A 12,579-nucleotide genomic window follows, 5' to 3' on the forward strand; every position below is an offset into this window, starting at 1 on the left:
CTGCACGCACTGCTGCCTTCAAAAAGGAGTTTACTTAGTACAGTTTTTCTGTGTGTCAAACTAAAAACACATTGCTTTCACTTAATCCTCCAAACATAGTGCACTTTGGAGTAGTGTGTTTAGGATTTAACTTCTCATTTATCTCTATTTTTGTTCAATAACTTTAATTTCTTCAGTGTCATTATTATTATTATTATAAAAGAACATACAGTGCTTTTTTTGTTCACATGGTAAAGCTGATAACATATTTGAGTGTATGTTCATTGATTGCTGCTGAGATCTCCAGATAATACATAGAAAATAAAAGTGTATAGACCCTGGTCCTAAATGAGGGGAATGCTTTGGTTTTGGATTGTTTTGTATAGCAACATGTGCTAAATATCAAATTGAATGCTGCCTGCCAAAGTGAGGTGGGCACAGCTGGTTAAATCATTTTTAAAACTTACTGGGATAATGTCAATTATATGGATGCTTAATGTCCACCTGTCTCTAATTGAATTTGCGGTAAGAATTAAATTGAGGAATACCAAATATCCATGTCCAAGGATACTTTTTTTTTTTTTTTTTGCACCATATGATTCCATACACAAGAATCTGCTGATTAAGTTTGTGGCAGCAATTTCATGACCAGGTAAATTATCAGTAGATAAAATGTGTCTTTAACATGACCTTGTTTCTACCTAGGCAGAAAAAAAGCCACAGAAACTAAAATCTTATCAAGAGGAAATATAAGCTCCACTGACACAACTACATGATTGACCTGACACATGTCCTCTTTAAAGACACATGTGAAGTATCTGACTGTTAACTTCCCATGATGTGAGTTATGTGTCTCCTGAAGGGCGACTTGTGATTCCTAAATGATTTGCCCCTGTTGCTGTGGTGACCTGCAGTAAACAATAATACTCGGCCTTTTTGCTTTCTGCCGTCAAATGACAGTAACGCCCTTCAGTCTGGAATGCAGCGCTTGAGTCAACCACCTCTATGGATATATTGTCCATGTATATCTTCACCTCCATCATTTGACCCTTTTATCTATCCTTCTCTCTAAAGACACAGTTTGAAGCTGTGTTGACAAGCGTGTTTTCCTCTCTGTCCATAAATCAACTTCATGGAATGTTTGGTTTCAACATAAATATTTGATGTTGTGAAACTGAGATGTTTCTCTGTGTGAGTCTTGAAATGATTATGATGGTTTCTTGTTAGATTTTGCATAACTTATATCTGTCTCTCTGTTTGTCTCTCTCTCTCTCTTTAGTCGCAGCCTAGCCAGGCCACACCCAAACCGGCCGCCCAGGTCTCCACTGGGAAGCCTGCACAGTTCGAGGTATGAAACGTTCCTCTCTAACGCCCTTTAACCTCTTATCGTGCTGCTTATTGTTCTTAGAGAAATGTAAACTTCCTCTGTTCAATCAGCAGATTGACTGACCTTTGACCTGCTCATCATCTGGAAAATGTAAAGGATTGTTACTTGCTTTTCCTGTCCCATAATAGAATGGAGGAATAATGAGCTGTGCCCTAAAAGCAAAAATAGTAGCAAGCAAGAAACACTTTCCTTTTCCTTCTGAGACAGGTAACGCCCAGTTTAACCCATTAATGCTGCTCCTAAACAATGGATCAAAGTGACTGACGCTTTGTGTGCAGTGAGGGATTTGTTGCTGATGGGAGACTATATTGTATTATATATATTAGTTCCTAAATGTTGGTTTGAATAGAATATATATACCTTAATGTTTTAGTGCAAAAGGCAGACATTTCTCATAACTTTGCATACGTGCAAGATTTTCGTTTTAAGATAATAAATCAAAATACATTTGCTTATCAGCTCTGACTTTAGGGAAGTGGACAAATAAGAGTTAAAGTATGTCAATGAGGAACTCGGGAATTGTGATTATAAAACACTTCTACCGTTTATGACTACAGGTCAGTTTTGCATGTTTGTTTTTATGATCCGAGTTCCTCTGAACATACGAGCATGATGCCTGATGATGGAAAACATTTGGCAGACTTCAACAAAGAGTTATTTGGTTTCTGGCATCATTGTATTTTATGAAATGTGTGCCCAGTGCAGTTACTGAGGAAAGGATGACCGGGACATACTGCTCTTCTTGGACAAAACTGAAAGTGCTGAAAGTGAGAAAGTGAAACATCATTTAGGAACCAACATCATTACGGCTGTAAAACCCAGGGCTTACTGAGTCCTTTGACTAATCTTTAACTTCCTTAAGGCCAGCCAGGTTGGACATGACACATCAGCAGGGCCAGCCTGAAGTGTTCTTACTCGGCCTCCAACACTTTGACATTGTCTATTTTGGGAACTGGCTTTAGAGAAAGGCTTTGGTGGGATAATTGTAGTTTGATAGTGGAAATAAAGAAGCTGCCACAGTATTTAGAATAACACATTGTGAGACCATGGCATGTTTAAACCAAGTTATTTATGGACTCAGTGATTAACCTTTAGCTTTAAATGACTCTTGTTAGCAGCTGACCTCTGTGCCCCCTTCCATACCTCTGCTCTGCCAAAGTGGGGTACAGCTGGTCATGTATCAGTAGCAGAGTAGTGGTTCAGTGTATTTGCATATAGTGGCGCCATAGAGACAGCCACTATATAGGGTGCAACTTAAAGGGGCTTTAGTAGTATTATCCTTTTGGCCTGTTATATTTCTTGTTGTATCTCTCTTTTGTCGCTTTTGGTTTATTATGATAACCTTGAATATATTCAGTTATGAAGTTGTGTCCTTATATGTTCATCTTGGGGTCAGCGTAATATATAATAATAAGCCCATGTCACAGGAAACTGACCAAATGATCGTTGCCAGATGTTTGTCAGACTGTTGTAGAAGAATCACCAGATCCTACATTTCCCATAATGCAACTGATAGCATAACTTAACTTGATGCTCCCTGTCTGGTAAACAGCCACCTTTATCAAACATATTACTCCTAGTTTGTACAAGCCTAACACGGGATACTCCTGATCAGGGTCATTAATCTGTGACTTTGGAGCCACATACATACCGAAGTAGTATTAGTTAAATGACTTTTGTGTGTAAAATCTGTGGATTGCCCCGTTTTAACAGTTATGGTTGTAATAAATACATTCGCAAGTGCCACAAACAAGCATGCATTGGCAAGGAAAGCATCCGTTAAGCTGTGATAAACGTAGATGACCAACTTTCCTATACGTTGTGCTTTGCAGACGGCATCGTCAGGATCCGCCATGGCTACAAAGCCTGGGGTTACCACAGGAACTGGTGGAGCCACTCGTAGTGGCGTGACGGCGGGAGGAAGTGCTTCAGTTGGGACAGCGGGAAAAGCCAAAGCAGAGGTAGACAGGCTCTGGGTGCCTAAATAAAAATGGAGGGTACTTTTGGCTGTTTGGTGTCACATTACAAGAATCCTCCCTCTACACTCTGAGCATGTGCTCCTCGTTTTCTCTTCACCGGCTTCATCTTCTTCTCATGTTTGTAAAACATTGTTTACCTCCTCTCTGTTTGCGGTAACTCTCTGGCTCGGCCACCATCACATCTTGACCGTTCTGAGGCTGAGCACTTGCTGTCTCCCATTAATGAGCTCTCATATCATCATGCTTGGGAATGACTCAATAACTTTCCCATGACTTTCTCTTAAATATTTGCTCCTTGGTTTGTAGACTAACACTATGGCAGCAGGTGCTACTGTTATTGACATGTCGTCAGCTGGGTCTACCTTTGTTGACATGACATCAGCTGGGGCGAGGGCTGCTCCTAAAGAGATGTCTAAGGTAACGCTGTCCTCTGATCTGTGCTTTACTTTTTATTTACATTACTGCTGATCATTTTACTGACATTTTTATATATTGGGCGACATGCGGGTACTTTATAAAAGTGTATCAAGCTCAAACTGGTTTCAGGTGGTAATATCTTGTAAACACACTTGGTTGTTGGTCAAGCCATGTGCTTTGGGAAACTCCGACATGCACAGTTTGTGTGTCAGCTGCTTTGTAAATCCACATGATACACATGATTCTCAAGGACACCCGTGATTGCTTATTGTTATGACTGTTGCAAAGCCATTTTCTTTTGATTTATATTAGGTAATTAAATTGCATTTCTCAATCGCATATCTGGGTTGTATACAGAACCCATAAGGGACATAGAAAAAGTTCTCTCCTGTGTTTATGACTTCAGAAAAAGTGAGAAACGTTTTGCCGGGATTTTCACTCTTTATTTGTCTGTCTGTGAAAACAACTTTAGACTGATGCATTTCCTTCTTTTCCTTTTTGGGGATCATTGTGTGATTGTTGTTGTAATAATCATTTTGGCCACAACAGGCTAAAGTGCATCACTACCCCATGTGTAAATGTGCTGAAAAGCTGTTATGTTTTTTGGGGGGTCATTTCTCCATGCGCTAGAGTTGCATGTGTTGTGTTTTTATAATGTATGTACCATTACTGCCATTTCTTTCTTTTGGCTGTAAAACATGAATAATGTAAGATCATGGGGTAAGTTAGCATTGGAGTGTCATGTTGCTGAATGGATTATTACAACAACAAATACACAAAAGTTATGATTAAATCTTCCAAAATGTTTGTCCCAATTGTTTTCACAGATGAACAAGGATTACAAAGGTGTTTCCCCTTTTCTTGCATAGTAAATACAGGAGAAAAAAACAATATAGATCCATCAGAAATCTGATCACCATTATTTTGGTGCCTCTCAGGGCTCCAGTATAAATTAATCCAAATCAAATTCCAATGCGGGTTTTAGGAAAAGGTCAGCAGTGCTGTACAATATGTGTTTGTTTATATAGGCTATGAAAAAGCCCAATCATTTAATCAGTAACATTGATCAATGGTCAGATTAGTCTCAGCAACTTATTTTTTTCTTGCTTTAGTTGGACATTGGCAGATCTTACCAGAGATCAATGTGCATTTCTCCTGTTCGGTTTCCACTACCACGTTTTCCATATTTCTTGTCAATACCTGACTGGATTTGTTAGTGCTATGAATCTTTCCTCCGTGTGTTTTTGAGTAATCATTTGACGTCATGTTTGTAGACTGCTGCCGTCTCCCAAGTCAAATCTACAGTTCCTTCTCCTGCCGCCGGAGTGGCTGCCGCCGCTGGTGTCGCAGCGAACACTGCAGTGACCAAACCTAAAGAGTCTCCCAAAGGCTCAGCCAAGGTAGACTCCACTGCTACAGGCTCCTCAGACGCTTTATCCTGACTCCCTGGAGGTGCAATTTTCCCAAGCTTTCCTTCTGCAGCATCTTCTGTGTGGCGATCTTATCAGGTTTTTGTTCCTGTCTTTACCTGAGAACACTCTTGCTTTGGATATTACTCATTTTGGGAGTTTCTTTCTTTTCTACTTCTGAGTTTACCATCTGAAAAGGACTGTTGTTCTTTCCTTTGCAGCCCTTTGCTCAGCATGCCTATGCGTGTCATTGTATTTGCAAACATTACACACCTTATGCACTTGCAACACCAAAGGAACACAGTTGGTTGTCTTGTCTTCTCGCTCTAGTTTCATTGCGCAACTCCTGTTGAAACTTCTCAAATAATGTCTGACTTCGACATGGTAAAGGATTGCTTCTGCTGGAGACGGTCCATCACTGTCCTCTGTTTTTTATTTGTTTCTTCAGGGATATACTGTATTCAACTTTGTGCTTGTACAGCTGATCTATACTTTTACTCCACATGTACTTGGCTTAAAATAGATTCAAATGTGTTGTATTTTAGAGTGCAACTGTTACCACAACAGTCAAGGCTGAGGTGCCTAAAGTTGATACTGCTAAAACATTAAAGCCAACTGCCACGGCTGGAAATGTGCAGGGGAAGAAGAAAGTGACAGAAATGAAGGTAGATAAACTGGTGGAGGCTATATGACTTTTAGTTGGTGTATTTTCTGTCTGTAGAATATATTAGTGAATATTTTGTATTCAATATGTTCCTGGTGGTCTGACTGAATAGACTTCACAGCCTTGTGAGACTTGTCATTGGTGTCAAACTTTGGGAATTATTTTCTTTCTGGATTAGATTATCATGAGGAAAAAGTGACGTTTGGTCTTCTGTGAATTTATCAATTTGCATCATCTTCCTCCTGCAGTTGAGTCTTCATTAAACCAACAACGTCCATGTGCTGCTTGGTTTATTTAGTTGCAATCGGTGTACTGATTCTGAATCTTCCTTGCAGGTGCAGGTTGAGATTCCTCCGGCAGCAGCTAAAGGAGCCAAAGAGGTAGATACTGACGCAGTATGAGGTTGATTTGAAAAGCATGTTGCTTGCTGCAGTGTGCTGAATTGTGTTGCATGTGCAGATCGATCCATTGGATGCCCTGGCCAACATACTGCCATCGGTTGGTCCTGCACCCGTCCAGCCTGTATACACGGGGCCAGAGGTCGTAGAGGTATAGCATATGTCTATGTGTGTGTGTACATAATCTGAGCAGGTATATGATAACACTGAGCTGCAGCATGGCTCTGCTTTGAGTGACTGTGTGTTGCATGTGTCACAGCATAACATCATCTCCGAGAAGGGTCAGAGGGTTGGAGAAAGAGAGAGCACGCTGCCTCCAGGCTACAGATTTGAAGATATGGTCAGTTCTCCCCTCCTCTTCATCACGTCTTCTGGTTAACTAATTAGCTTGTGGAGTGTTTTTGTTGTCCCATTGACAGACCTCACTGACTTACTGATTATCTAGAGTAATGGAGACATCTTGAAGTGTATTTTGTCAATGATGTAGGTACACAATAAAACTCCAATCACCTTGATTGAATTGGGCAGAGATAAGGGTCAAACATGGTACATTTTTGGTTACTACTGAAATAGGCATTATGCACTTTTAAGAAACGATCAAGAAATCAGAGATGGTATCAAAAGTCTGTTTCGTAATCCTGTTTATCTTCAGCCCTTCATCTAAGTATCTCATCTACAGTTTGAGAACCACCTTTGCATTTCCCCCTGTAAACCAATCAGAGCAGACTGAGATTTTATCGGGTGGAGTCTTAAAGAGATAGGCGCTAAAACTGAGCGTTTCAGGCTGGGTGAATACAGCTATAATAAAATGGATGGTAAAATTAAAATAATGTGCTTTTTGATTATTAAAGCATGTTGATATTATCAAGTAAAACCCCAAAATACAGGTTTGAACCTCAAAATAAACATTACTGTGCCAATTTTAGGTTAACTTATCCAACCATGGAAAGTCATGTAACATATTGGCATGCGTATTGTATTTTAAATTTAAATGGTACTCAGCCCTAGAGGCAGAGATCTCAAAACCTGGACACATAAAATCTAAATATTCTCAGGACAATTTAATAATGGGGATGGGGGGTGGGGGTGATTGGAGAACTGAGCCTTTAAGTCAGTAAATATTGACTCCCGGAGTTACAGTATGTCAGACATTTTATTTATCTTCCAATCTAATATGATTTTTTTTTTTTTCTAGCCTCCAGTTCCTGCAGATTACAAGCCCAAGGATGTTCCTGTAAGTGAATCTTTCCTAGCTCATATTTAGTGGAGTCACAACCTCCTGTGTTATGCACTTTTTTACAGATCAGACCGAGAGACACTTTCCAACATATCTAAGCAAATGAGTATACGCTTACGTTACACATTCAGGAAGCTCTGTTTGCACTGTATGATCTCCTGGTTCCTCTAGAGTGGGGAATGTTGCATTACACTGGCGGGTGTTGTCTCAGCAAACAGCTCAGACCCACCTTCTCTATTCAAGCTCGTTGATTCTTGTCCGACCAAACCCAAACACACATGACGGCTCACACACTGATACATCTGTCTTACACTTTGATATCCGCCCATATGAAGGTTACTATTAACACACCCAGTCTTGCATCACAGCTTACTCCCACTTCGCATCTCGTATTGCAAGCGGCTTCTTTAGCTCTGTGTGTTTCATGATCAGTTCTCACCAAGATACTTTCCTCCAGTGTGAGTGTTGTGTTTTTAGTTTCAATGTTTATAATATTTTTTGGTAAATCCAAACATCTTTATGTGTCACAAGTGTATTTTTTAAAGTGTATTAGTGATTTTTTAGTCTAGATGGAATGTAAAGGGTGTGTCTGTACTTTTCCTTCACTGTTGGTAGACTCTGTTGGTCTGGTTTATATTATTTCTCTCTTTTGTTTGCATTTGACTTGGCCAGGCATGCCCTCTAGTGGGGGATCATGTGGCTGTGATGGAACATAATTTGCAGCTATTCCACCTGATTTAATCCGATTATGCATTTCAAAGAATCTTTCTAGTATTTCTAGTCTAAGTGTTTTTATTTGGTGATGATGCTTTGTCTGTTTTCCATTTTAGAAACCACTGAGCACGGACGAGGCCCTGGACTCTCTTTCATTTGGATTTACGACTCCAGCCGCACCCGCTGCACCAAAGAAGCAAGAGGTCAGAGTCTTTAAACATGTAGCACTCAGCTGCTCCATTCTCCACCTCATTGCTCATGGCAAAAGTCTATACCTAAAGTTTCCAATTTGCCACGTCTGCTGTGGACAGTATCAATTGAAGGCCTCATCTGCTGGTCCTGCTAACATTGCGCCAAATCCAGTAAAATACACTTTGAAGTCTCGGTTGGAAAGAGAAGAGACTTCTACTGTCTAATGCTGTGTCTCTGTTGCAGATAATAACTGAAATGTCTGCAACAGTTCCTACTGTGTCTGTGTGTCCTCCTGTGGCTCCTCCAGCTGATAAGAAAGCCAAGATGGATAAATTCTCTGATGATTTCTCCCTGGAGTCATGCCTTCCTGCCGCTACTGCCACGGTACAGCATGTTCACACTGCCTTTTCTTTCTTCTTGACTGGTCAGAAAAATTGTTGTTGTTCAATGTTGTCTTTGTTGGATTTTATAGAAAGCAGCTCCTCCTGTGTCTTCAGGCAAAGCTCCTCCTGCTGACAAAAAAGCCAAGAAAGTGGACACCAAGCCCAAGACTGATGGGGTGAGATGAACATGACTTAATGTGGATCATTTGTAACCGTGACCCTGTCTTCTCCTGTAGTAAAAGGACCTTTTACTAGATTAATAACTTCCTCTCTGTTTCTCTCCCCAGGGTAACTCTATGTCTCTAGATGCTCTCAGCGCTCTTGTTGACACACTGCCAGAAGACAAACCAAAACCTGATCTCCCTGAACTCAGACCTGAGGACATCGTCTCGGTACGAGCACAGGCAGCCACGCCGTCTTGTCATCATATTATCTCTGACTCTTAATAAACTGTACAGTCAAGACACAATTGTATCTCCACCCACATACAATTACTAAAACACAGAAAACACGACAATGCCCTTTTTTTTCTCATTTTTACTTTTACAGGAGGGCAAGCACAAGAAGGAGAAGGGTGTGTTTGTAGGAGAGACGGATGAATCAATTCCTCCAGAATACAGGTTTAATGAGAAGGAGCTAAAAAAATTGCCTGCTCCAAAGCCCGAGGTAAGTGTTGGAAAAATGTACTTTAAGTATCACTGTGATATAAATATAGAAAACACACAATATTTATTTACAATATATTTTTGCACTGTCCCCTTCACCTGCAGCCCGCCATGGGTACTGCTGATGCTCTGGACATTTTGTCTGGAGCATTCATGGACTCCTCATCAGCTCCTCCTGCTCAGGTACATTGTGCATATGTCACACATGCATATGTTTTATGAGTGGAGTAGTGTGAGAACATTGCAGGAATATAGTATCTATTATCTCTTTAATGTGGCCTTTGTTGGTTGTTGCAGAAAGCCCCTGCTGTCCCTCATGTGGCTGTGTGTCCTCCTGCTCACAAATTCATGCAGGAGAAAATCCCTGATGATTTCTCTCTGGAGGCTGCAACTGCCACGGTACAGCACACTCACACAAGCTTTCCTGCAAATGTCAAGTGTAATGTTGATCATCTTTGTTCATCAATGATAAAAAAATGACTCAGATTTTGGCTCCCCATGCAAACAGAAACTAATAAGGCAGCATGCAGATTTTGAAATTTGCGTTTACTCTGGTACAGTTGCTCTTGGAGCTAACTTCATGCTCACAATAACAACACTAAAATACTAATATTAAGCAGGTCTCACAATTCACTCCCAAAATGGCCAATCACTCAACCTGTGATAACTTGAATTTGTGAAGAAATTTGTTTTTCTCGCAAGCCTCTAAGGTTTGATGCATATAACAATATGGGGGCTGCGTCTAAAAACAGCAAGAATATCTAAACATCTTTTTCCAAACTCTCAAACTACTTGTGCACGATGATCTAAGTATAATTTATCCAGTTGAATGCTCATTACTTACCAAACACATGCATTTTCTCTAAAACCTTGGATTTGAATACACTTATTAATTAAACAGTCTCAAACTTACATAGTGCTCCTTGTCCGTTCAAATCGGAAATGTATTCATTTGCAAGGTTTTAGTGAAAATATACAGTCACTAACCAAAGTATTGGAAAAATATAACTGATGATGAATTTATTATGTCCTAAATAGAACAATCGAGATATTATTTGGGATTATTTACAGGATTGTGTGCAATCCAGTCGATATTGAGATATTTCTAAGAATAGGATCAACCTTTGACCTGCTGGTTGCACAAGATGAGAAGTCAGGGGTTCACCAAACACCCATAGAGTCTGAGTTTTAGGTTAAATGACCGTGAGTTAACTGTCGATGAAGGCCACACCCACTGCTGGAACCAATTTGATCACAGATATCTTTGTGTAATAAACTAATATAAAGTTTGATTTCACCCCTTTTGTCTTCTGTAGAAAGTCGAGTCCAACTTTGCTGTGTTTCACGGTCCTCCTGCTGGTAACAAAGCTGAAGTAGAGAAAACCACTGCTGGAAAGGACAAGCTCAAGAGCGGTCAGGTGAGAGAAATGACATTTTCCCCCTTAATTAATTTCCATCTTAAGACCTTCTGTATGCTAGATACCTTTTGCTTTGATAGTTAAAGTATGTATGTATGACAGATCAGTAAAGCGCAATCTCTTTTTCTTTCTTCAGGGTGACTCCTTCTCTCTGGATGCTCTCAGCGCTCTCAGTGACACGTTGCCAGCGGACGTACCAAAACCTGAACTTCCCGAACTCAGACCTGAAAACATCGTCTCGGTAGGAGCAAAAACACTCACAGAGCTCACAGCATTGAGAAAGCCTCCTGTTTTTGGCATATTGGTGACATTTGTGTCAGTTTCTTACAGAAAGACTCAACAGGCATTAATATTTCCTCATCCTTTTTTTAGGAGGGCAAACACAAGAAGGAGAAGGGTGTGTTTGTTGGAGAGAGGGAGGACTCAATTGCTCCAGGCTACAGGTTTAATAAAGAGGAACTCAAAAAGCTTCCTGTTCCTAAACCTGAGGTGAGACTGAATCAAATGTGTTATACGGCTCTTATAGGTTCACTGTAATGTGATGACAGTATATGTTAATAAATATTTTGTCTTTCCTTCCTTTGTTTCCCTACTTTCCTCCACATACAGCCCACCATGGGTACTGCTGATGCTCTGGATATATTGTCTGGAGACTTCATGGACTCCTCATCAGCTCCTCCTGCTCAGGTACATTGTGCATATGTCACACATGCATATGTTTTATGAGTGGAGTAGTGTGAGAACATTGTAGGAATATAGTATCTATTATCTCTTTAATGTGGCCTTTGTTGGTTGTTGCAGAAAGCTCCTCCTGCACAGGTACATTGTGGATCTGTAACTGTTAAGAGCAGACCGAAATATAAGAATATGACAACTCAAATGTCAACTTTTTCGGCCACTGCAATTTCACCTGTGGCTATATGACCTAAGCCAGGGGTGTCCAAACTTTTTTCACCAAGGGCCACATACAGAAACATATATGGAGAGCTGGGCCACTTATAGAGGTGAATATTGTCTCAAAAGTGAAGTTATAAGTTAGCAAAACAAATCAAATGTAGGTGAATAATGCGCGATACTTGAAAAAGCTTTCAGAAAAAAACAGCCTACATCCCGTCTGTCTTTAGGCTCATTAATATATTTGATCATATATATATTTGAGAAGTACAATATAAGACAAACTGATAATTATATCAATATAATCACTAATGAAGATTTGGACAAATTGCTATTTTAACCTGAAGATTCTGTAAAAAGACAATGAATACAGCCACAGAATGGTTTTCTAACATTAGGCCTGATGTCATCTCTGTTGTCTGGTATAGCAAATTGATTACAAACCTACTGTGTGTTACGGACCTGAACCTACTCGCATGGCTCCTCCTCTCGTAGCTCCTGTTCTTCTTCCTACAGAGGTACAGTGTGAAACTATTACTGTTATCAGCAGACAACAATTAATGAATATCTCTAAAAAACAGTCTCCATTATCCCTTCAAAGAGTCTACAGTCATACTGCAGGTTCAGTGAGGCTTTAGTTTGGAACACTTTGCCATGCTCACATACTCACCTTAACAACACTAACATGATGTTTATAATATCGATTGGGCATATCCACTGTCCTAGTTTGGCATGTTAGCGTTCAACCATTTGCTCATCATCACAAAGTTCAGCTGTAACTGATAACCATATGCAAATGTAATCACAGACGAAGATTTGGATAAATTGCAATTTCCCTTTAGT

General features: G+C 40.1%; 1 protein-coding gene across 43 annotated transcripts in view; it reads left to right on the forward strand.

Moving 5' to 3' along the window:
• cast (calpastatin) overlaps nucleotides 1-12,579 on the forward strand; it is a 44,948-nt gene that overhangs the window by 18,510 nt on the left and 13,859 nt on the right. For 12 of the 43 annotated variants that reach the window (XM_063911267.1, XM_063911263.1, XM_063911265.1 and 9 more), the window contains 21 exons: nucleotides 1,259-1,327; nucleotides 3,199-3,327; nucleotides 3,652-3,762; nucleotides 5,037-5,162; nucleotides 5,717-5,836; nucleotides 6,171-6,215; nucleotides 6,295-6,384; nucleotides 6,493-6,573; nucleotides 7,429-7,467; nucleotides 8,301-8,387; nucleotides 8,620-8,760; nucleotides 8,849-8,935; nucleotides 9,047-9,151; nucleotides 9,309-9,425; nucleotides 9,530-9,607; nucleotides 9,722-9,823; nucleotides 10,741-10,842; nucleotides 10,979-11,083; nucleotides 11,215-11,331; nucleotides 11,452-11,529; nucleotides 12,165-12,254. In XM_063911267.1, the coding sequence (XP_063767337.1) occupies nucleotides 1,259-1,327; nucleotides 3,199-3,327; nucleotides 3,652-3,762; nucleotides 5,037-5,162; nucleotides 5,717-5,836; nucleotides 6,171-6,215; nucleotides 6,295-6,384; nucleotides 6,493-6,573; nucleotides 7,429-7,467; nucleotides 8,301-8,387; nucleotides 8,620-8,760; nucleotides 8,849-8,935; nucleotides 9,047-9,151; nucleotides 9,309-9,425; nucleotides 9,530-9,607; nucleotides 9,722-9,823; nucleotides 10,741-10,842; nucleotides 10,979-11,083; nucleotides 11,215-11,331; nucleotides 11,452-11,529; nucleotides 12,165-12,254 (2,019 nt within the window). The remainder of the gene's footprint in view (nucleotides 1-1,258; nucleotides 1,328-3,198; nucleotides 3,328-3,651; nucleotides 3,763-5,036; nucleotides 5,163-5,716; nucleotides 5,837-6,170; nucleotides 6,216-6,294; nucleotides 6,385-6,492; nucleotides 6,574-7,428; nucleotides 7,468-8,300; nucleotides 8,388-8,619; nucleotides 8,761-8,848; nucleotides 8,936-9,046; nucleotides 9,152-9,308; nucleotides 9,426-9,529; nucleotides 9,608-9,721; nucleotides 9,824-10,740; nucleotides 10,843-10,978; nucleotides 11,084-11,214; nucleotides 11,332-11,451; nucleotides 11,530-12,164; nucleotides 12,255-12,579) is intronic. The other 31 variants (XM_063911299.1, XM_063911295.1, XM_063911300.1 and 28 more) reach the window with 13 other exon arrangements.

This window comes from Eleginops maclovinus, chromosome 20, assembly GCF_036324505.1.
Source record: "Eleginops maclovinus isolate JMC-PN-2008 ecotype Puerto Natales chromosome 20, JC_Emac_rtc_rv5, whole genome shotgun sequence".
NCBI classification, from domain to species: domain Eukaryota; kingdom Metazoa; phylum Chordata; class Actinopteri; order Perciformes; family Eleginopidae; genus Eleginops; species Eleginops maclovinus.